Here is a 21,611-nt window from a genome sequence, read left to right on the forward strand (position 1 = left end):
GACCTCCTTAAAATACGCCTTTCCTGCTACGTGTGTGCGTTCTAAACTTTGAAGCATGGGCCAAGACAAGTCTACCTCAGGACCTCCCTCTTCCCAGCTTGGGTTACACCCTTCCATCCTGCACCCATTCAGAGAGAGAGAGACTTAACTTAACATTCAGCTGACGGGTGCATGCAGAAGGGGATGGGATGCAAGTGAGAAGAGTTGCATCTTCATGTCACATACCAGTGCACGCAGGGTGAGTACGCTTTCAATTGGAAAACAATGAAAATCATCTCCCACTCTTTAATGAAGCAAATTCTATTGTTTAGTTTGCACATTCATGTATTTGCATTGGAAGAGAGAGAAGAGAGGCAAACATGCCGTACAGTCTAATACACTCCTCATCAAAATGTTAAAACCAGTTGAACATTTTGCACCGTTGGATCTTCAGGAGGTTCGAAAGAAGCATTCAAGTGAAATAGGCTGTTCATCAAAAGTTTACACACACAGCCTTTAAATGTTGGTAAAAATGTGGATTTAGTGTCAGGTATTCACACTGTCATCATCTCTTGATGGCAAAGGCAACAAAGCGTCCCCTCTTTGACTTGACTAGAGTCTCTAGAGTCTAGAGCTGTCCTATTTTGTCTGACTGGTGTGTCCCACCTAGTCTTGGAGCATGTAATGATCTCTAGACTAGAGCTGTCTTACCTAGTCTGTGTGTGTCCCGCCTAGTCTTTGAGCATGAACTTATGAACACTAGACTAGAGCTGTCCTATCTAGTATTTGAGCATCAACTCATTATCTCTAGACTAGAGCCGTCCTATCTAGTTTGACTTGTGTGTGTCCCACCTCGTCTGGGAGCATGAACTGATGAATGAGTCTACAGTGTCTAGTTTCTAGAGTCTAAAGACAGGAGCTGTCCTATCTAGTTTGACTGGTGTGTGTCCCACCTGGTCTTGGAGCATGAACTAATGATCTAGACTAGACCTGTCCTATCTAGTCTGAGCATGAACTGATGATCTCTAGACTAGAGCTGTCCTATCTAGTCTGACTGGTGCATGAACCGATGAAGCCTGCTCGGATTAGAGGTCAAACGTCTACTAAAACATCCTGAACAGTCCAGTGAGCATCGATTGAATGCCCTGCAATAGAGTCACCTGCATGAATGAGAATATTCGCAGGCGTAGGTTACTTTTGGATTAAAAACAATCTAATCTAAGGAAAGTTTGTTTTTGTTCCAACATGAGCAGATACATGCTGATTGGACGGTTGAATTAGCGAATCCACGCAAACAAACAGTCCAAACAAACTTTTAACTTTTGCCACAATGGAACCCTGAAGTGAAGCAAACAAGCATCCTCAGATGTTGCTGTGTGGTTTATTGTCTTCTGGTCTCACAGAAACAGCACACACCCGATCCGCCCTTGTTGTTTTCCCTCATCAAATAGCCTCGTCGTTTTGTTTGGAATTCTCCCGTCACCCCCCGCTGTCGTCCCGGTGAAGGCACGGTGGCTGTGCGGGCCAACGTCCGCTACCGTCCCTTTGTGCTGCTGCCACAACAGCGTGACATCACTCTCAAAGCGCCCGTGGAGCTCCTATTGTGAGTTCAGCCAGTGGCTACAGCTCTAGGCTCTATTGACGGGCTTATTGTCTTAATACCTCACACAAACGCTCACTCTCTCTTGCTTTCTTTCCATAGGCTGAGGCCGTGAATGGGGCCTCGGTCCCCCCCTCTGGGTACCCAGTGACCGTGCTTTCTGCCTCCCTCGCCATCCTTCGTCGTGTCAGGTTGAGTCGTGCACTTGTTCCACTGTGAATGAAGAGAAGAAGAGATGTCGGTCTACACCGCTTGTTGCAGAGCTTGCAGCAGAGGCTTGTACAGCTGCCGCTGGAAACGCTTGAGGAAAGGCGAGGAAAGTAAAGTAAAGATGGCTTTTATCCTTACTTTTTGTGTATTTGCAATTACATATGTTCACTTCACGGTTCGCTGTTGATTGGAAAGGGCGTTGACTGTAAGAGCTTACTTTTTGCTACCGGAGTTTTTAACTTTTTGGAGAAGAGTGTGCTGACATCCTTGCCTTCAATTCGGACTAGCGAGAGGATCGAACTCACCAAAAGTGCCGACAGCCGTTAAAAGGCAGGCTAGCTGGCTAGCCGCGGCTTGAACTGCGTCTGTTCATGAAGCCGGAGTCCTAAAATATATTTGAGTCTTCTTGAAGCGATATCTCCGGCTTCAAATCCGACTGATGAGACACAAAAACTCGCTGTAACAACGAATAATACACACCGAAGGCTGTTGTAAGGCAAGCTAACGCTAACTGACGTAACAAAGTGTTGCTTAGCAACAGCAACAATACCAAAGCTCGTGCAGCTCGGGGCGATTATAGAGTGGAGTCATCCAAGATGAATTTACACATGTCACGGCATTTACACCTGCGGCAGTGAGCAGTTAAACAGTCTGATAAGATAAGTTAAGATATGCCTTTTAGTCCCACAAGGGGAAATTCCACGTTCACAGCAGCAAAAGCACACAAGAGCATAGAAAGTGCAAAATCAAGGCAATACAAATCAAGAAGTTCTACACACTTGTATACACACACACACACACACACACACACACACACACACACACACACACACACACAACATTTACAGCTATGTACATGTTGATCAGCCACAGCTTTATTGCATGGTTTTTGCACAGGATTATTGGAGCAGTTTATATTATGGAGTCTGACAGTTGCAGGAAGGAAACACCTGTGATACCTCTCCTTCACACTGGATATATCAACCTGTCACTAATGGAGATCCATTAGTGCAGCGACTGTGTGTTGGAGGGGGTAGGAGTCTTTGCTCATCATGGAGGACACCGTGGCTGTCATCCTCCACTTGCCCACCTCCACCACCAGAGGACACTTCTTAATCAGCTTGTCCAGCCTCTTCCTGTCAGCTGCTGTGATGCTTCTCCCCCAGCAGACCACACCATAGAAGACGGCAGAGGCCATCACAGAGTCATAAAAGGTCTTCAGGGGTGCCCCGTGCACCCCAAAGGACCCCAACCTCCTGAGTCTGAAAGAAGCTGAAAAGGTACAAGTGTCTACATGAATGAGCATCTGACAAAACGCAACACTGAAATCGCCAAGAAAGCACGCAATCTGAGGAAGCAGAGAAGAATCCAAGGTACTTGGAGTGCCAACTGCAACATTTTCATCAAGTTAAATGGAGGATCAAAGGCCAGAGTGCTTGTTGTCAAAGACATGAAGGATCAGGATAAATACTCAAGAGCAGATCAACACGACAACACGGAAAGGAAAATAACTCACAACGTCATCAGGATGCCACAAGAAGATCTACAATTGGACACCGTTTGTTTCACAGACCACAAACAACTGGATTTGGAAAAAGACATACCTGTAGATCCTGTAGGTTGTCATTTCCAAAATGACTGCTGTTAGTGCATAGAGGAGCAACACAACAACAACCTTAACATCGGCAATAAGTTGTCAATTATCCACATAAACAGCAGAAGCACGTATGCAAATTATAACAACATCAGACGATATTTGAATCAATTCAATGAACCCTTCAAAGTAATCTCAATCTCTGAAACTTGGATTAATGCCCACCAAGGTGATGAAATGACCTGCGTTCCACAGGAATACCACAAGTGGAGGAGGCCTGGCTGTGTACGTGGACAAACATCTGCGCTACAAAATGGCAAAGAATATGTCATTCACTACTGATAACATCTTACTGTAGAATGTATAACGATGAAAATCTCTCAAGAAAAAAGCCGAAATGTGTTAATAAGCTGTTTATATAGAAAGTCAAGCATTGAAATGTTTTGAGGATTGGATTAAAACAACCTTCACAGACATCAGTCAAAAAATAATCTTTGTACGTGGGGACTTCTGAATCCACACAAGACCAAGGTAACAGATGACTTCATGGACACCATGTACAGTACACTTGGAGTCTATATCCTAAAATCACCAGAGCAAGCAGAATAACGGACCACTGTGCCACCCTTATGGGTGACATATTCACCAATGACTTTGATAACAAAGTCAGTACAACACAATTGGACACAGTTTGTTTCACAGACCACAAACAATCGGATTTGGAAAAAGACATCGATCCGGACACAAATCTTTTTTCTCATTGTTTTATTCAAAGGAATGAAACAATAGACGGGAATCCTAATTCCATGTTCCCCACTGATGTGACAAAAAAGGAAATCACTGACATTGTCAATCATTGTGAAGCAAAAACATCAACTGATTGTAATGGAATGGAAATGGAAACAATAAAAAGGGTTATTAAGGAGATCGTAGAGGCCATGACTTACATCAGTACTATTGGTTATCATTCCAGACTGGTACATTTACCAACCAAAGGAAAACAGCTCAAGTAGTTACAATTTTAAAAAAATGGAAACAAACATCAATTTACAAACTACCGAGCAGTTTCCTCATTACCACAATTTTCTAAAATAATCGAGAAGCTATTCAATAACAGGTTGGACAAATGTATTAATAAGAATGAATTACTCGCAAGTAGCCAATATGGATACAAAGCTAACATTTCAATCTCCACGCCACTGATGGAAATCACGGAGGAAATGACCAACGCTATAGACCACAGAAAGTGTGCAGAATACACATCTGCAAGTTGAAATAATACATGCGGAGTACCCAAGGGGTCAATATTGGGACCAAAACTGTTCAACTTGTACATTAATTATATCTGTAAAGTGACGAAAGACTTAATGTTGGTATTATTTGCTGATGATACTACTGCTTTTTGCTCTGGGGAAAGCACACAAAAGTGAATTTAAAAAGTCACAGATGAAATGGCCATATTAAAAAGATGGTTTGATAAAAATAGATTATCCTTGAACTTAAGTAAACTAAAATAATGCTATTTGGCAATAGCAGAAAGGACACGTACGACCAAACACAAATAGACCGAGTGGACATTGAAAGGGTGAATGAAAATACATTTTTTGGGGATCATACTAGGTGAAAAAATTTGCTGGAAATATACAACTTAACTATAAACTATAAAATATACAACATAAGGTGGCGAGAAATACCTCAATATTGAATAAAGCATAATTTGTCCTTGACCAAAAATCACGCCACACTCTTCACTACTCTCTGGTATGACCATATGTAACTTATTGTGTGGAGATATGGGGTAATAACTATAAACAGAATAGATAATTATAGAAACGTATAGAGAACACAAAAATCCTTGATTTCTAAAATCAAAAATATTAACATTTGCTGATTTAGTACATTTTCAAACAGCTAAAATGAAGCATAAAGCAATCACTAACCTGCTACCCAAAAATGTCATACAATACTTTTCTACAAGAGAGGAGAAATATGATTTCACGGAAAAACTCAACTTAGAACACTTATCCGCGAGAACAACGCTAAAAACCCACAGCTTTTCAGTATGTGGAATTAAATTACAGAACTCAAGCCAAGCACCAACATGAGCCATTTCAAGAAACAACACAAGCAGCTGAAGAAGATTCAAGGAAGAAGATTCTTGAACTTGTTATCTTATGTTTACGGTAATTGCATTTATTATTTATTATTATATTGATTATTATAAATGCATACTATTTATTATGATTGTTAAAAAACCTTGACAATTGTATTACCATATTGTTACATTACCTCATCACTTTTCTATGTATTAAACAAATCATATATGAAATACAGGATTAATAAGCTTTGCTTCTTCCTACTCCTTTTGGACATGTGGAACTGTGACTTGTATTATGTGATGTATTCCACAGCAACTTGTATGCATGTTCAAATAAAATGAAACCGTTACCATTACACTAGGTGTATACTGTAGTGTTGCTTCAAGCTAAAATGAGGAATTAATGTGTATTTCCACTGCAAAATCCCAATCCCTTTAATCGCAGATTAACATTCCAAGATGTCAAACTGAGTGAGTGTTGTTTGCCGAACAACTGCTGAGAAAAACGCCTTTTTACACCAGGCTGTGGAGTTCAAACATCATCATATTCACTGCAAATACAGAAATCCATGTCAGATCGTCTTAGTTGATAGCACAGATATGTTTTGCAGTGCAAGATGCTAGAAACAAGTTGCAAAAGAAAGGAAACTTGTTGCAACCTGCTGTTTAATTATACCCTTCCAACGTTAATAGCCATTTACAGTCAGTGCAGAGCTTGTATAAACGGCACAATAGGCTCTCCTGTATGGCGGTTCATTGGTTCCAGACCCCACCGTGGTAAGTCAATAGGATTCCATAGAATCCATAGAAACCCTGTTTACCACCGTCTAAATACGCCAGGAGTCACTTTTACACTCCTATTACCCAATGAAGTAGACATAGTAAGAGAAAATACATATAAGACATAGAAACCCTGTTTACCACTGTCTGCATACGCTTTTTAACATTATTAGAGCCCTCTAAACATGAAATTAAAAAAAAATAAATAAATAACACCCCTATAGTTACCTTTACACTCCTATTACCGAATATAGTAGTAATAATAAGAGAAAATAAGACATATTTTCTATGCCATAAATATGGAAATATTGCATTTATAAAGACAGAATCCATGGACTGCGATTGGCTGGCAACTAGTCCAGGGTGTGCCCTGCCTGTTGCCCAAAGTCAGCTGGGATAGGCTCCAGCATGCCCCCGTGACCCTAATGAGGAGAAGCGGCATAGAAAATGGATGGATGGATCCATGGAACCAATGAACCATGATAAAGGAGGAATTATTGTATTTGTATTTTAGTTAATTTTGCCTTGAAAATTTAGGCAAAAATATGTAACATTGACTTAAATATGCATATTTTTTGACAAATAATAACTTGTTTTGTTCCCCCATTTGAGTGTGCATGCTGTTGGCTGTCTGTGGTCACCCTCATCACCCTCCTCTCCATCTCCTGGATGTACATTTGTCTGGTCATGTCTAACGACCGAGAGGATGTCAACTGGTAAACACACACACGCTAATCTGGGGGTGTCCAAAGTGAGGCCTGAGCTGTTTTTTATTGGCCTGCAGCATACAGTATTCCAAAAATATAATTTAACAAAGTTTAACAAAGACAAAGTTTGCTCTCATCCAATCTTTTTTCTTGGCTGTTGTGTTGTTCCACGAGCAGGAAAGGCTTCATGAAACTGAAGCATTGGGTCAACTGGTTCATCGTGCTGATCATCACGTCTGCAACGTTAACCAGTTACTGTGTGCTGCTGCTGGTGAGCACATGAGCGTCGTACTTTTAGCTTCATATTCCGCGAGTGAAATAAAGACGCAAACCAAGTAGATGGTAAAACAGGCATGGAGAACAGCACATGATCAGCATCATTAACTGCCATAAACGCCATATTACAGAGAGACAGAAGGCATGATAAACGGAAGTGGCCCTGGCATTGATCCCTGTGGCACTCCACATTTCAATGTTCTTTTCAATATTGTTACATTCAGTGTTTTAGAAATCAGTAAGACTATCTACTATTTGATTCTTATTATTCTTTTCTTTTTTTATATTTAACAAAAAACACAATTGAAAATAAATTTGAACTGATGTTTGGTGATTTTTTTTATTTGTACAGACTTGACCACCATAAATGAATTTCCGCGATATACGATTCAATGGAATATTTTTGTAGTTAGAGCATAGAAAGCCAGTTTATGAATTTGTAAATATGGGTTTTGTGGCGCATGTTGGACATAATTCACCCTTAGGAACTTTATGTCAGTCGCAGTTTCACCTGGGCCCTTATGGTTGAGGGACCCTTGTCTTTGCAGTAGGGAGACATGTGCATTTCGCTCTGTCAGGTTGTAAGCTCGAGAGGAGCAGGGAAATAAATGTTGCCAGTTGCTGTTCCAATAACTCCGCCTACGACTCCTTCTTCCTGGCACCACATTGGTGACCCCGACAGTGGACCTGTAGTCTCCGGGACCACGGCGAACACAATGGCGGACAACGCCACACTTAAGTTGCCAGAGTACTGGGAGTCGGCACCTGAAGCGTGGTTTGCGCAGGCCGAGGCGCAGTTCGGTCTTCGCGGCATTGAAGACGACGAGAAGAAGTTCTGGCATGTCGTTACGGCGCTAAACAGCAGGACCGCGTCCCAGGTGGTCCGCTTCATCACCTCGCCGCCGGCCCGGGATAAATTCGGCGCGCTGAAGGGACACCTACTCAGAGTGCACAGCCTGTCCCGGCGTGAGCGGGCCCGTCGGCTACTGGACATTAGCGGCCTTGGCGGACGCTCACCGACTCAACTAATGGACCATATGCTGAACCTCTTGGGCGACGAGGAGCCGGGTTCGCTCTTCAGAGAGCTGTTCCTGCGACAACTCCCCGTGCAAGTGCGCACCGCCCTCGGCAACTCCGACGTCTCGGACCCGCGCGCTCTCGCAGAGGAGGCAGAAGCCTATTTTACTGCGACCCCTCATACGGCGCACGAGCAAGTGGCGCCGGTGAAAGCACCTTCCGAGTACCTGGCCCCTGCGCGCGAGATGCGCGCATCAGCCGACCAGCGGGGGAGTCGACGGGAGCGCGACCATCGAGAAGGCTGGTGTTTTTACCACGCCCGCTTCGGGGCCAAGGCGAGGGCATGCCGGCCGCCATGCACTTACTCAGCGGCGGGAAACGCCGGTGCCCGCCCCCTGTAGTGGCCGGGGTGGCGGGCACTCCCAACCAGCTGCTTTTTGTGGTGGATTCTCTCTCCGGTCGCAAGTTTCTGTGCGACACCGGCGCGCAGAGGAGCGTGATACCGGCAGCGCCTGGGGAGCAGGCTGACTGTCTGTCCAGGGCGATCGCCAGCACGGTCCAGCTTGGTTTGGACTATGCCGCCATGGCACGGGATCAAGAGCATGATGACAGCGTGCGTGCTCTCCGTTCTGCAACCTCTGGCCTTCACGTGCAGCGCGTTCCAGTTGGCGACTCGGGTGCCGTTTTATGGTGCGACGTTTCTTCCGGTGTTGCTCGCCCTTTAGTCCCTGCACGCTGGCGGCGCAAGGTGTTCGATGCGGTACATGGTCTTTCCCACCCGGGTCGTAAACCGTCCGCAAGACTGGTGTCCCAAAAGTTCGTGTGGCGTGGTCTCAAGAAGGACGTGCTGGCGTGGTCCGATTCCTGCGTTGCTTGCCAACGAGCCAAGGTGCAGTGCCACATCAAGATGCCCCTCGAAACCTTTCAGGTACCTGAGCGCCGTTTCGACCACGTCAATATTGACTTGGTTGGGCCGCTGCCCGGGTCACAGGGGTTCACGCATCTGCTCACTATGGTTGATAGGACCACACGTTGGCCCGAGGCCGTTCCACTGTCGTCCACGTCCACGGCGGACATAGCGCGGGCGTTTATTGGTACGTGGGTGGCACGTTTTGGAACACCTTCTGACCTTTCGTCAGACAGAGGCGTGCAGTTTACGTCCGAGCTTTGGGGCGCTGTTGCCGGCAGCTTGGGAGTTAAACTGCACCGCACCACCGCTTATCACCCGCAGGCGAATGGGCTGTGCGAACGTTTTCACCGTTCCATGAAAGCTTCACTTCGTGCGTCTTTATGTGACGGGGACTGGGTAGATCGGCTTCCATGGGTGCTGCTAGGTCTCAGGTGTGCACCCAAGGAAGATCTGCGGGCGTCTTCCGCAGAGTTGGTTTACGGCCAGGTGTTGCGTGTCCCCGCAGATTTTGTGTCTGAAGCGACCGTTCCATGGTCGGCCGCGAGTCAAAGGGCTGACCTGTTGGAGTTCGCCGGCAGGTTTGCCCCGGTCCCGACCTCGCGGCACTGCGTGCCCGATGTGTGCGTTCCGGCTTCCTTGCGTTCGGCGAAATTCGTTTTTCTCCGGCACGATGCGCATCGCGGGCCCTTGCGGCCACCTTACGACGGCCCGTATAGGATTCTGGAGCACAGGGACAAATGTTTAGTGTTGGACATTGGGGGCCGGAGGGAAACTGTCTCACTGGACAGAGTTAAACCTGCGTGTTTGGACCCTTTTCTGCCGTCGGAGGTTGCAGTACCTCCCCGCCGGGGTCGTCCCCCTGGTCGGCGTCGGGTGGAGTTAACGGATTCGTCGGTTCCTTCCCCCTCCGCCTTGGGGCCGCCGCGAGTCTCTTCCCCCCGACCTTCCGCACCTGCCGCCTCCCCACGGCGTACGCGTCGGGGTCGGGTGGTAGTGCCTCCTACCTATGCTGATTTTGCGTATGGGTGAATTCTGGGGGGGCTTGTGTGGCGCATGTTGGACATAATTCACCCTTAGGAACTTTATGTCAGTCGCAGTTTCACCTGGGCCCTTATGGTTGAGGGACCCTTGTCTTTGCAGTAGGGAGACATGTGCATTTCGCTCTGTCAGGTTGTAAGCTCGAGAGGAGCAGGGAAATAAATGTTGCCAGTTGCTGTTCCAATAACTCCGCCTACGACTCCTTCTTCCTGGCACCACAGTTTTAACATTATTAGAGCCCTGTAGACCGGAAATAACACCCCTATAGTCACCTTTCTCCCCTATTAGTCATTGCTTACATCACATTGCACAACTTTTATTGCTGCATAGACTCAAGAGGGCCTAGCGAGCTAACCAGTTAGCCTCGAATTTATTTCTACTAAACTTAAGAAGCCAAAAACGTACCACTTCCACACGGAAAGAGAAAGGTGAAATGACAGAAATGGAAAGAAAAAGCTGTAATTTTGCGCCAATAGTCAAAATATTGAGGTCCATAGGCGGATCGGCGCAGCGTCTGCAGTAATGCGGTCGCTGTACCGGACCGTCGTGGTGAAGAGAGAGCTGAGCCGGAAGGCAAAGCTCTCAATTTACCCCCCCATCTATGTTCCCACCCTCACCTATGGTCATGAGCTTTGGGTCATGACCAAAAAAACAAGATGGCGGATACGAGCGGCTGAAATGAGTTTTCTTTGTAGGTTAGCGGGACTCACCCTAAGAGACAGGGTGAGGAGCTCGGTTATCCGGGAGGAGCTCAGAGTAGAGCCGCTGCTCCTTCACATGGAGAGGAGCCAACTGAGGTGGCTCGGGCATCTAGCCCGGATGCCTCCCGGACGCCTCCCTGGTGAGGTGTTTCGGGCATGCCCAGCCGGGAGAAGGCCCCGGGGAAGACCTAGGACACGCTGGAGGGATTATGTCTCCCAGCTGGCCTGGGAACGCCTTGGTGTCCTCCCGGTGGAGCTGGAGGAGGTGGTCGGGGACCGGGAAGTCTGGGCTTCCCTACTGAGACTGCTGCCCCCGTGACCCGGACCCGGATAAGCGGAGGAAAATGGAATGGAATGGAGTCAAAATATTAAAAACTTGTATTCTAACGAGAAAAAAGTCGGCATTTTATGAGATTGAAGTAAAAATATTACGGGAAAAAAAGTTGCAATTTTACCAGAATAAAATTGTAATATTATGAGGAAAAGTACTGCCATTTTAGTAGCGTAGAGTTGAAGTATTAAATAAAAAAAGACATTTAAAATAAATAAATAAAATAAAGTTGTCATTTGTGTGAAAAAATGACTTTTTCACACAGGGCCATGGAGCTTTGGATTTGTTTCCTCCCTTAATAATTAAAGGTTTCATTTAAAAAGTGCATAAAGTGTTGAGTTGTGTTGTCATTGACTAATATTTTCATTTGATGATGTGAAACATTGAAGTGTGGCAAACATGCAAAAAATGAGAAATCATGAAGGGGGCAAACACTTTTCACCCCACATCTCTAATTCTATTCTTTCATTTGTAGCTTTGTGCCTTGTTCCACGTTGCCTTGAAAGAACCACTCCATTTACATCGGCTTCATAAGGTAATTTCACCCCCACCCCCAAAAATCCAAATTTATTGATTTTTTAAAACACGTCGCCATGTCTTTCCCTCCAGTTTTTCCTTTTCTTGGGTTTGCTTTTCATCTCCGTTGGAATCTTGGGGATAAGTCTTCATTGGGAACGAGAATGGCCGGCCGTTCTTCTCTCGCTCCAGGTTCCTGCCAGTGTCTCGTTTGCATCAGTGAAGAACATCTAGTGGAGTTTGACATGATTTTCCATGCGCTCTGGTAGGCTACTGCTCCTTTCCTGCATTTTGGTGCTGTCGGAGGTTTGGTTCTGCTGAGCCCGTTCGTCTTCCAGGGATTCCACAGGGCCAAAACTAAGCGTATGTTATTTACTGAATGCAACAAAGAACACAAGAAAATCCCTAAGATGTCGGAACACCACGTAATGAGATGTCGGAAATTCAGGAGGAATGAGAGCAAGCAAGCAAGCAAAACAACAAATACGTGTAATTTTTGGGAAATGAGTTTGCGGAAAAGTTCTAATGTTGTGAGAGTAAAGTCAAAATACTATGGGAATAAAGTCGTCATTACGAGAGGAAATTTTTACAAGAAAAAAGTTTAAATACTTGAAAAAATAACAACAGAAATGGAAAATGGCCATGGCATTCGTCTCAGAAACCACGGCATTTGTGCCTTCATTCATATTAGGGTTTGCTCGCTTTTGAACTAACTTGCTGTTAGCGCCCGCCTCCACATACTCAGACAAAGAGGCCGAATAGCTGACAGGAGGGTTCACGCTCTCCGTTCATTCCACTATAGAACCAACGTGCGCAGACACATGCAGCGTGAACAAGCATACAGGCAAAATCAGCAACTTTGTTTTTTTTATTGTTCAATGAATCACCTTATCGATTATCGTGACAGGCCTGCTCACTAGCGTAACCCTTACGAAGGAAGTACTATTTGCAGCATTTAAATATGCTCGGAAATCCCAGAATATCCAATCTACACTCAAAACAGTGACGTTCAACTTAAAACAAATTCCGTGGTGTCTTTGAACGCAAGCTGTCATGGCTCATAATAGCAATATATACACAAACTCCTTTCTTCCTTATAGTCACGAGACGAGAAGGTGCCTTCAGTGACACTCCAAAAACCACAAAAAGTCTTTGTTATACGTGAATGTTTGGTTTAAGTAAACAGAAAGAAAAAGAAAAACAGTAAATGAATATTCTTATCACTCACTAGCGTAACTCTTACTAAGGAAGTACAATTTACTACATTTCGCCTATATCTGCAGCTAGTGATGGCTAAGCGGGAGCGTGTCATCACGAATTGACACGATGTGTCCGGTGTGTCTTTACCTCCGTGGTGGAGGCTCCGCCGAACCCCTGGGACCGACTCACCGAACCCCTAGGGTTCGATTGAACCCAGGTTGAGAACCACTGATCTAAATAAACAGAAAAAAACAAGAAAAACAGTAGGTGGACTTTCTGACCACTGGCTAGCGTAACTCTTACTAAGGAAGTACAATTTACTGCATTTAAATAAGCTCGGAACGCAAAACAGTGCATTCGGCTTTAACATTTACGTGGTGTTCTTGAATGCAGTCGCTCATGGCTCATAGTAGCACGGTTGAGGTGTGTTTCAAATGTTTTGCTACTATCAAAGAGACCGGTGTTTTAGATTTTCAGACATGCGTGCTATCTTTTAGCATGATTTAATTTCATGCACATGTATGATGTCATGTCAGTAAAAAAGCACACATTTCACACATGGTAATTAATCAAGATTCATTTGAAAACCTATTTTAATCATTTGACAGCCCTAAAAATAATAGTGTGGAAAAAACAAGCATCATGTGTGGTTTTTATTTCTCTCCCCAGACAGTGAATTTATTGTCCCCCCCCAGGCTCCCGGCTCATGCTTGCAGCAGTCTATGCTGCAGTGTCAGCAGCCATCCTCCTGTGTCCTTTGCTCATCCGCTCACCTTGCCTCATAGACCACAGCGACCTGCCCGAAAAGCCAAAGCTTATAGGCCACAGAGGCGCACCCATGGTGAGCATTGCGCAGCGGGAACGTGACCTCTTCGGCGAGGTGATAATGGAATGCATACAGTAAATAAACGCTGTGGCGGAATAGACGGCCTCGCACGTCACGCCGCTCGTGACAGACGAGCTCAGTGGCGTTGAACACTGGTCGGCATCGTGTGCATTTGCAAAGCTTTTGGGGTGAAGCGTAAGCGCACGAGAGTGTCTCACCATCTGTCTCCACCGCGCTCGCTCAGCTGGCCCCCGAGAACACCATCATGTCCTTCCGAAGGAGCATCGCTTGCGGCGTGACGGCATTCGAGACCGACGTGCAGGTCAGGTAGGTACGCTCACCGTGTACACGACTTCCCCTGAAAACACACAGACCAGATGTGCTTTTCAAATCACGTGACTCGCAAATGAAGTGGCCCTGTATTTCAACATACAAAACCCCCCAATTCAAATAATTGTATGTTTATGAATCATATGAGACATACAATTATTGATTGCAGTATTCTAATTTGATACCATTTTTAAATAATGTATAAATAAGTGTGAAGCTATATTGTATTTTTAATTTAATAAATGTATAAATAAGTGTGAAGCTATATTCTTTCATTTTAAAACCCCTATTCAATTTAATTAATAATTTGATAAATAAGTGTGAAGCTACATTCTTTTATTTTCAAATCCTTAAAATGATGAATGTATAAATAATTTTAAAAAACTAATTTTTGTTTCTTATTTCTTATCTTCACGTTGCTAATAATGGCCGATGTTTTTTTGTATTTTTTTTAACGCATATTTTAGTGCATAATTCAGTTCTTGATGATTTTGGCCACCTTTGGTAAAATCTCCATCACAGTAAAAAAGTAACTTATGTATTTTTATCTGTTTATGTTCAAAATAACTTGAAAAGTTCTGAATGGATTTGGACGACATTTGTCGGAAATGGGATATGGAAGAAATGATTAAATTTGGGGGGGTGATCCGGATCACCGTCTGGATCCAGTGATTTCTTAAAGGACTCTTAACATTGCAAGATAGGACCATTTTCGGCATTTGTGCATATAACGCCACTGAAAATGATCAGAGCACTTGTTCAGGACATTTAGCCTTCCTGGTACATTGCGTTATCATGCTAGGTGCTAGCATGCTAACGTTAGCATACTAGCATTTTTTTGCTATTTTAATGGGTAGACACATATATAAACACTTACCACTATCATGCTAGGTGTTAGCATGATAGCATTAGCATGTTAGAATTGCTAGCATGCTAACATTAGCATACTAGCATTTTTAACCATTTTCATAGGTAGACACTATTATTCTAGGTGCCAGCATGCTTATGTTATCATTTTAGCTTTGCTAGCATGCTAACATGAGCATACTCGTATTTTTTTCAATTTTCATGAATATGAATTTAAGCAGACACTTAGTGCTATTGTGCTAGACGTTAGCATGCTAACGTTAGCATGTTAGCATGCTAACAATTATACTAAAATTTGTAGCATTTTCAGAGGTAGACACTTGTACAAATACTTAGTGCTATTATGGTAGGTGTTAGCATTGTTAGCATTCTTGAAGTCATTCCAACCCTTCCATGGTATGTTTTCATGGTTTTCATCTACATGCAAATATGTAGATAAAATAAATGTAGGACTAATATTTGTGCTGTAAATCACAATATGGGGGGGAACTACAGCGCTCTCCGAGTGCTTTTCTAGTTTTGGTAAGGTGACGATATGCTCCTTTATCCTGCCTTTCTCCACCAGTAAGGACAGAATTCCTTTCCTGATGCACGATGAAGACTCTGGCTTTTTGAGGAGAACCACCGATGTTGAAGAGAAGTTTCCGGGCAGAGACTTCAACTTGAGCACGGAGTTGACGTGGAAGGAGTTGGAGAGTCTGAACGCAGGTGAATGGTTCCTGCAGGTGAGGCTCGCTATTCTAAGTGTTCCCTTGAGGGTTTGCATCCATGCTAAATACATGGAATGTTCCATTCCCAGACGGATCCTTTCGGCTCATTGTCGCAGCTCTCGGAAAAAGACAAAGAAGAAGCCAGGAATCAAACAATACCTTCTCTACTCCAGCTTCTTCTCCTTGCCAAGCACCACAACGTCTCGCTTTTATTTGACCTGTACAGTCCCAACCAGGAAAACCACACAGTGGACACAGTCACCACCATCCTGATGTCTAAGCTGGACCCCCGCCTGGTAGAAGAAGCCTCATGTTCTTCTCAAGTGGCTATGTCATAATCATGGAACGTTCTTGTGGGTGCTGCAGGTCCTCTGGCTTCCTCCTGAAGAGAGAGACTACGTGAAAAAAAGAGCTCCGGGTTTCATCCAGATCTACGACAATGAAGAGGACATGTTCAAGGGGGGAGGAGACCATCTCAACGTGCAGTACAGCACGCTGAGCGCATCAGAGATAAGGTAAATTTGAGTCAGCCTTGACCTCTTGGCCAGGTCACCCTTGTCAATGACATCTTCATTTATGTGGTTACAGCAAAATGAACAAGGGGCTCAAATGTGCCACAGGCCACGGTTGGGGGCTTAGGGTTGGGAGGTTAGGCTTGGGGTTGGGGTTAGAGTCTGGGTTAGGGGGTTAGGATTGGGGATAGGTCTAGAGGGTTGGGTCTGAGGCTAAATTGTTGGGGTTAGAAAGTTAGGGTTTGGGGTTAGAGGGTTAGGATTGGGGTTAGAGGGTTAGGGTTTGGGGTTAGAGGGTTAGGGTTGTGGGTTAGAGGGTTAGGGTTGGGGGTTGGAGGGTTAGGAGTGGGGGTTAGCGGATTCAGGTTGGGGGTTAGCGTGTTCAGGTTGGGGGTTAGAGGGTTGGGGTTTGGGGTTAGTGGGTTAGGATTGGGGTTAGAGGGTTAGGGTTGGGGGTTAGAGGGTTCAGGTTGGGGGTTGGAGGGTTAGGATTGGGGTTAGAGGGTTAGGGTTGGGGGTTAGAGGGTTAGGATTGGGGTTAGAGGGTTAGGATTGGGGTTAGAAGGTTAGGGTTGGGGTTAGAGGGTTAGGTTTGGGGTTAGAGGGTTAGGATTGGGGTTAGAAGGTTAGGGTTTGGGGTTAGAGGGTTAGGATTGGGGTTAGTGGGTGAGGATTGGGGTTAGAGGGTTAGGGTTGGGGGTTAGAGGGATAGGGTTTGGGGTTAGAGGGTTAGGGTTGGGGGTTAGAGGGTTAGGGTTTGGGTTAGAGGGTTCAGGTTGGGGGTTAGAGGGTTAGGGTTTGGGGTTAGAGGGTTACGATTGGGGTTAGGGGGTTAGGGTTGGGGGTTAGAGGGTTAGGGTTTGGGGTTAGAGGGGTAGGATTGGGGTTAGGGGGTTAGGGTTGGAGGTTAGAGGGTTAGGATTGGGGTTAGAGGGTTCAGGTTGGGGGTTAGAGGGTTAGGGTTTGGGGTTAGAGGGTTAGGATTGGGGTTAGACGGTTAGGGTTGGGGGTTAGAAGGTTCAGGTTAGGGGGTTAGAGGGTTCAGGTTGGGGGTTAGAGTGTTAGGGTTTGGGGTTAGAGGGTTAGGGTTGGGGTTAGAGGGTTAGGATTGGGGTTAGAAGGTTAGGGTTTGGGGTTAGAGGGTTAGGATTGGGGTTAGTGGGTGAGGATTGGGGTTAGAGGGTTAGGGTTGGGGGTTAGAGGGTTCAGGTTGGGGGTTAGAGGGATAGGGTTTGGGGTTAGAGGGTTAGGGTTGGGGGTTAGAGGGTTAGGGTTTGGGTTAGAGGGTTCAGGTTGGGGGTTAGAGGGTTAGGGTTTGGGGTTAGAGGGTTACGATTGGGGTTAGGGGGTTAGGGTTGGGGGTTAGAGGGTTCAGGTTGGGGGTTAGAGGGTTAGGGTTTGGGGTTAGAGGGGTAGGATTGGGGTTAGGGGGTTAGGGTTGGAGGTTAGAGGGTTAGGATTGGGGTTAGAGGGTTCAGGTTGGGGGTTAGAGGGTTAGGGTTTGGGGTTAGAGGGTTAGGATTGGGGTTAGACGGTTAGGGTTGGGGGTTAGAAGGTTCAGGTTAGGGGGTTAGAGGGTTCAGGTTGGGGGTTAGAGTGTTAGGGTTTGGGGTTAGAGGGTTAGGATTGGGGTTAGAGGGTTAGGGTTGGGGGTTGGAGGGTTAGGGTTGGGGGTTAGAGAGTTAGGATTGGGGTTAGGGGGTTAGGGTTGGAGGTTAGAGGGTTAGGGTTGGGGGTTAGAGGGTTCAGGTTGGGGGTTAGAGGGTTAGGGTTTGGGGTTAGAGGGTTAGGATTGGGGTTAGAGGGTTAGGGTTGGGGGTTGGAGGGTTAGGGTTGGGGGTTAGAGAGTTAGGATTGGGGTTAGGGGGTTAGGGTTGGAGGTTAGAGGGTTAGGGTTGGGGGTTAGAGGGTTCAGGTTGGGGGTTAGAGGGTTAGAGTTTGGGGTTAGAGGGTTAGGATTGGGGTTAGACGGTTAAGATTGGGGGTTATTGTATTGTATTGTATTGTATTTGTACTTTATTTATCCCACAGTGGGGAAATTCACTTGTTACAGCAGCAAGCAAGATACACAAGTAAAGAATACATAGTGACTACAACATGGTTCAGGTGGTGCAGGTGTTGTAGAGCCTGACAGCGGTCGGTATGAAGGACCTGCGGAACCTCTCCTTCTTACACCGTGGGTGTAACAGTCTGCTGCTGAAGGAGCTGCTAAGGGAACCCACAGTGTCATGTAGCGGGTGAGAGGTGTTGTCCATGATGGATGTCAGCTTAGCCAACATCCTTCTCTCCCCCACTTCCTCCACGGAGTCCAGAGAACCGTCCAGGACAGAGCTCGCTCTCCTGATCAGCCTATTGATCCTGCTCCTGTCCCTGTCCGTGCTGCCCCCTCTCCAGCAGCCCACAGCATAGAAGATGGCTGAGGCCACCACAGAGTCATAGAAGGTCCGTAAGAGAATCCTGCACACACCAAAGGACCTCAGTCTCCTCAGCAGGTGGAGGCGACTCTGGCCCTTCTTGTAGAGGGCGTGGGTGTTGACGGACCAGTCCAGTTTGTTGTTAAGGTGAACACCCAGGAATTTGTAGCTGTCTACCAACTCTATGTCCGCTCCCTGGATGTTCACCGGTGTGAAGTGAGATGTTTTCCTCTGGAAGTTAATGATCATCTCCTTTGTCTTGCTGGTGTTGAGTTGCAGCTGGTTAAGTTCACTCCAGCTGACAAAGTCCCTGATGACCGTCCTGTATTCCAGATCATTCCCCTCTGAAACACAACCCAGAATGGCTGTGTCATCGGAGAACTTCTGGATGTGACACTGTGTGGAGTTGTGTGTGAAGTCCAAGGTGTAGAGGGTGAAGAGGAAAGGGGAGAGCACCGTACCCTGAGGGGCACCTGTGCTGCAGAGTACCATGTCAGACACACAGTGACGGAGCCTCACATACTGTGGTCTGTTGGTGAGGTAGTCTATAACAGGGTTACAGGGTTCAGGTTGGGGGTTAGAGGGTTAGGATTGGGGTTAGACGGTTCGGGTTGGGGGTTAGAGGGTTCAGGTTGGGGGTTAGAGGGTTAGGGTTTGGGGTTAGAGGGTTAGGGTTGGGGGTTAGAGGGTTAGGGTTTGGGGTTAGAGGGTTAGGATTGGGGTTAGAGGGTTAGGGTTTGGGGTTAGAGGGTTACTAAACCAGTGCCAGTATGGCTACTCTAAAGGACATCCCAGCTGAAAATGAGAGTCTTCCAGCGTTTTTGCCTTGTGTGTCCGGCAGGGACCTGCGCGGCCAAAACGTCACGGTGAACGTGTGGATGGTCAACGACTCGTGGCTCTTCTCGCTCTTGTGGTGCGCGGGGGTCAGCTCCGTCACCACCAACGCCTGCCACCTGCTGAGGGACATGGAGCGTCCCAACTGGGTCATGGTGAGTCAGGATTTGGGGAAATTGAGGGTGGGCACGTACACGATAACACACGGAGGCTGGACCGCTCGTGTGTTTCAGCCCCACAGGATGTACACCCCCCTATGGACCACGCTGGATGTGCTTTCGGTTCTGATGATGATGGCGTTCTACTTTCTCCAGCGGTAAGCCCGTATTTGGAAGCCACGTGCATGAGGAGGAAAGAAAAGGTTTTGAAATGGCGACTGACTGCGTTGTGTTGTCCCGCACAGGAAACGTCCTTGCTGCCCCAGAAACGGTACGAATGTTTACATTTTTTTATTGGAATTGAATTTTGTTTTCTTAAAAGCTTTAAAAGCTGATACGATTTTTTTACTATCATCATTTTTTACTATCATACGTTACGTTTGATATGACTACTCTTATTGATCCTTGATCATATTGATTAGAATATAGATCATTTACATGATTAAATAACACAAATAACGTACTATTATCATGGATTTCTTTTAAATATTTGTTTTCCAAGAACATTTAAATGTCCGTACGTAAATAATACAAATAAACTCTAACAGATAACAAGACTGATACCTGATAAGAATATTGATTTCCATAAAAAGGAACAGCATGAATGACAATAGGCTGTGATCACATTCTCATTACACTGTTGGCCCCTTTTTATTATTTTTATCATGCCAAAAATGACATAAATCATGAACGTATTCCCATTTTAGATTATTGTTTTTTTTTAAACTTATGGATTTATTTTACAGGTTTTTTTCACGAATAGAAATAATAATGTGCACAAAAGTGTTTATATTTGCTATATTATTTATCATGTTTACAGTATTTATGACTGCATTTTCGTACAAACAAGTCATGCCAATATTGATCATAAATAGAAGTAACTCCAATGAATCGAACAAATGAAAGTAGTAACTTACAAACTGTGTCCAAGAATTTGCTAAATCATGTTCTGCCAGACTAAATATGATGTTGAAATGAAAATATGATGAAATATTATTATGAATGTGTTTTGGTATCATTTTGTTTTTGGTGTGACAGTGCCCAGGAAAGAAAAGGAGAAGGTGTTTTCCTGGAATGAGAAAGAGCTGTCCCCCTTCTTACCGGCTGTGTAGCTTGGCACACCGGAGCAGCATATCATGCACTGTCAGAACTTTGTATTTTTGCATCCTTTTGGAATTAAACCTTTTTGAACAGCATTCCGTCGTTGGCTTCTTTTCCTCGCTTCCCTGCGCCGGGGTCCGCCTGTGACAGGACCACCACACCAGACCAAGCGATGATTTAGAGTCTGATTTAGGATCAGATCTTGAGGCCCCTTAAATTCCCACAAACACTCCTCAGCAACATTATTTAGACCAGTTGAAAAATGGCAAGAGTTTCTATGCACTGTTCTAGAAATAGGGGAACACACAGGACGGTCCAAAAGAGTCAAGTGCAGCGTCGTCCTGTTGAAAAAGCCAGTCACTGCCACCCAGTCATGAGGGATACCCCCTGCAACATCTCCACATAGCCGGCTGCCGTTTGACGCCCCTGCGCAACCTGAAGCTCCATTCTTCCACTGAAGGATCATGATGGTGGATAACATCTCAGGTGGGATCTCCTTGTCATGCCAGTAACGTTGGAAGCCATCAGGACCGTCAAGGGAGAATCAAACTTTCTTCCACCTTTCAATGTCCGACTCCAGACTTTAGCTCGAGGCCCGGCCGAGGAGTTGGATTCTCCAATGTGGGCCCTGGTGGTGTTCTAATTTCAGTGACTCCTGTGTACTCCAGGGCCACAGCTCAGGCCCCCGCTTCAGCTCTGCGCTAGATTTAGGTTAAGTCGCCTCCTTGACTTCAGGCCAAAAACCAGCTCCTTCCAGGTCCCATTCCACTCCAGACTCCGTCCTTGGGGCAGGTGGCTACGACGGTTGACTGTGCGGCTGGGGACAAACTCCCTGCTTTGACAAGGCCACACCAGCATGTCCTGGCTTTGCGGACGGGGCCGCGCTTGCCATCTCCAGTTCC

General features: G+C 45.7%; 1 protein-coding gene across 9 annotated transcripts; it reads left to right on the forward strand.

Moving 5' to 3' along the window:
• The first annotated feature begins 156 nt into the window (after window positions 1-156).
• Window positions 157-20,820, forward strand: gdpd2 (glycerophosphodiester phosphodiesterase domain containing 2). Of its 9 annotated transcripts, XM_054791670.1 has the most exons (17): window positions 157-238; window positions 1,383-1,582; window positions 1,682-1,904; window positions 6,874-6,977; window positions 7,146-7,239; window positions 11,717-11,776; window positions 11,851-11,949; window positions 12,027-12,120; window positions 13,653-13,798; window positions 14,028-14,110; window positions 15,546-15,705; window positions 15,780-15,986; window positions 16,057-16,205; window positions 19,458-19,605; window positions 19,684-19,766; window positions 19,854-19,879; window positions 20,647-20,820. In XM_054791670.1, the coding sequence occupies exons 3-17, from the start codon at window positions 1,815-1,817 to the stop codon at window positions 20,718-20,720; spliced, it is 1,617 nt and encodes a 538-aa protein (XP_054647645.1). In that variant the 5' UTR covers window positions 157-238; window positions 1,383-1,582; window positions 1,682-1,814; the 3' UTR covers window positions 20,721-20,820. The 9 variants fall into 9 exon arrangements, with proteins under 9 accessions (XP_054647645.1, XP_054647652.1, XP_054647647.1 ...); XM_054791672.1 differs by lacking the exon at window positions 1,383-1,582 and having other exon boundaries at window positions 173-238; XM_054791676.1 differs by lacking the exon at window positions 1,383-1,582 and having other exon boundaries at window positions 173-238; window positions 1,682-1,899.
• Window positions 20,821-21,611: the final 791 nt, after the last annotated feature.

This window comes from Dunckerocampus dactyliophorus, chromosome 11 (assembly GCF_027744805.1).
Source record: "Dunckerocampus dactyliophorus isolate RoL2022-P2 chromosome 11, RoL_Ddac_1.1, whole genome shotgun sequence".
Classification (NCBI taxonomy): domain Eukaryota; kingdom Metazoa; phylum Chordata; class Actinopteri; order Syngnathiformes; family Syngnathidae; genus Dunckerocampus; species Dunckerocampus dactyliophorus.

Excerpts from the sequence above, each read along its gene's own strand:
- gdpd2 (XM_054791670.1), top strand. The coding sequence starts at position 1,815 with ATGTCGGTCTACACCGCTTGTTGCAGAGCTTGCAGCAGAGGCTTGTAC. Across the intron at positions 6,978-7,145 it reads GACCGAGAGGATGTCAACTG|GAAAGGCTTCATGAAACTGA; the intron begins GTAAACACACAC and ends TTCCACGAGCAG. Across the intron at positions 12,121-13,652 it reads CCACAGGGCCAAAACTAAGC|GCTCCCGGCTCATGCTTGCA; the intron begins GTATGTTATTTA and ends GTCCCCCCCCAG.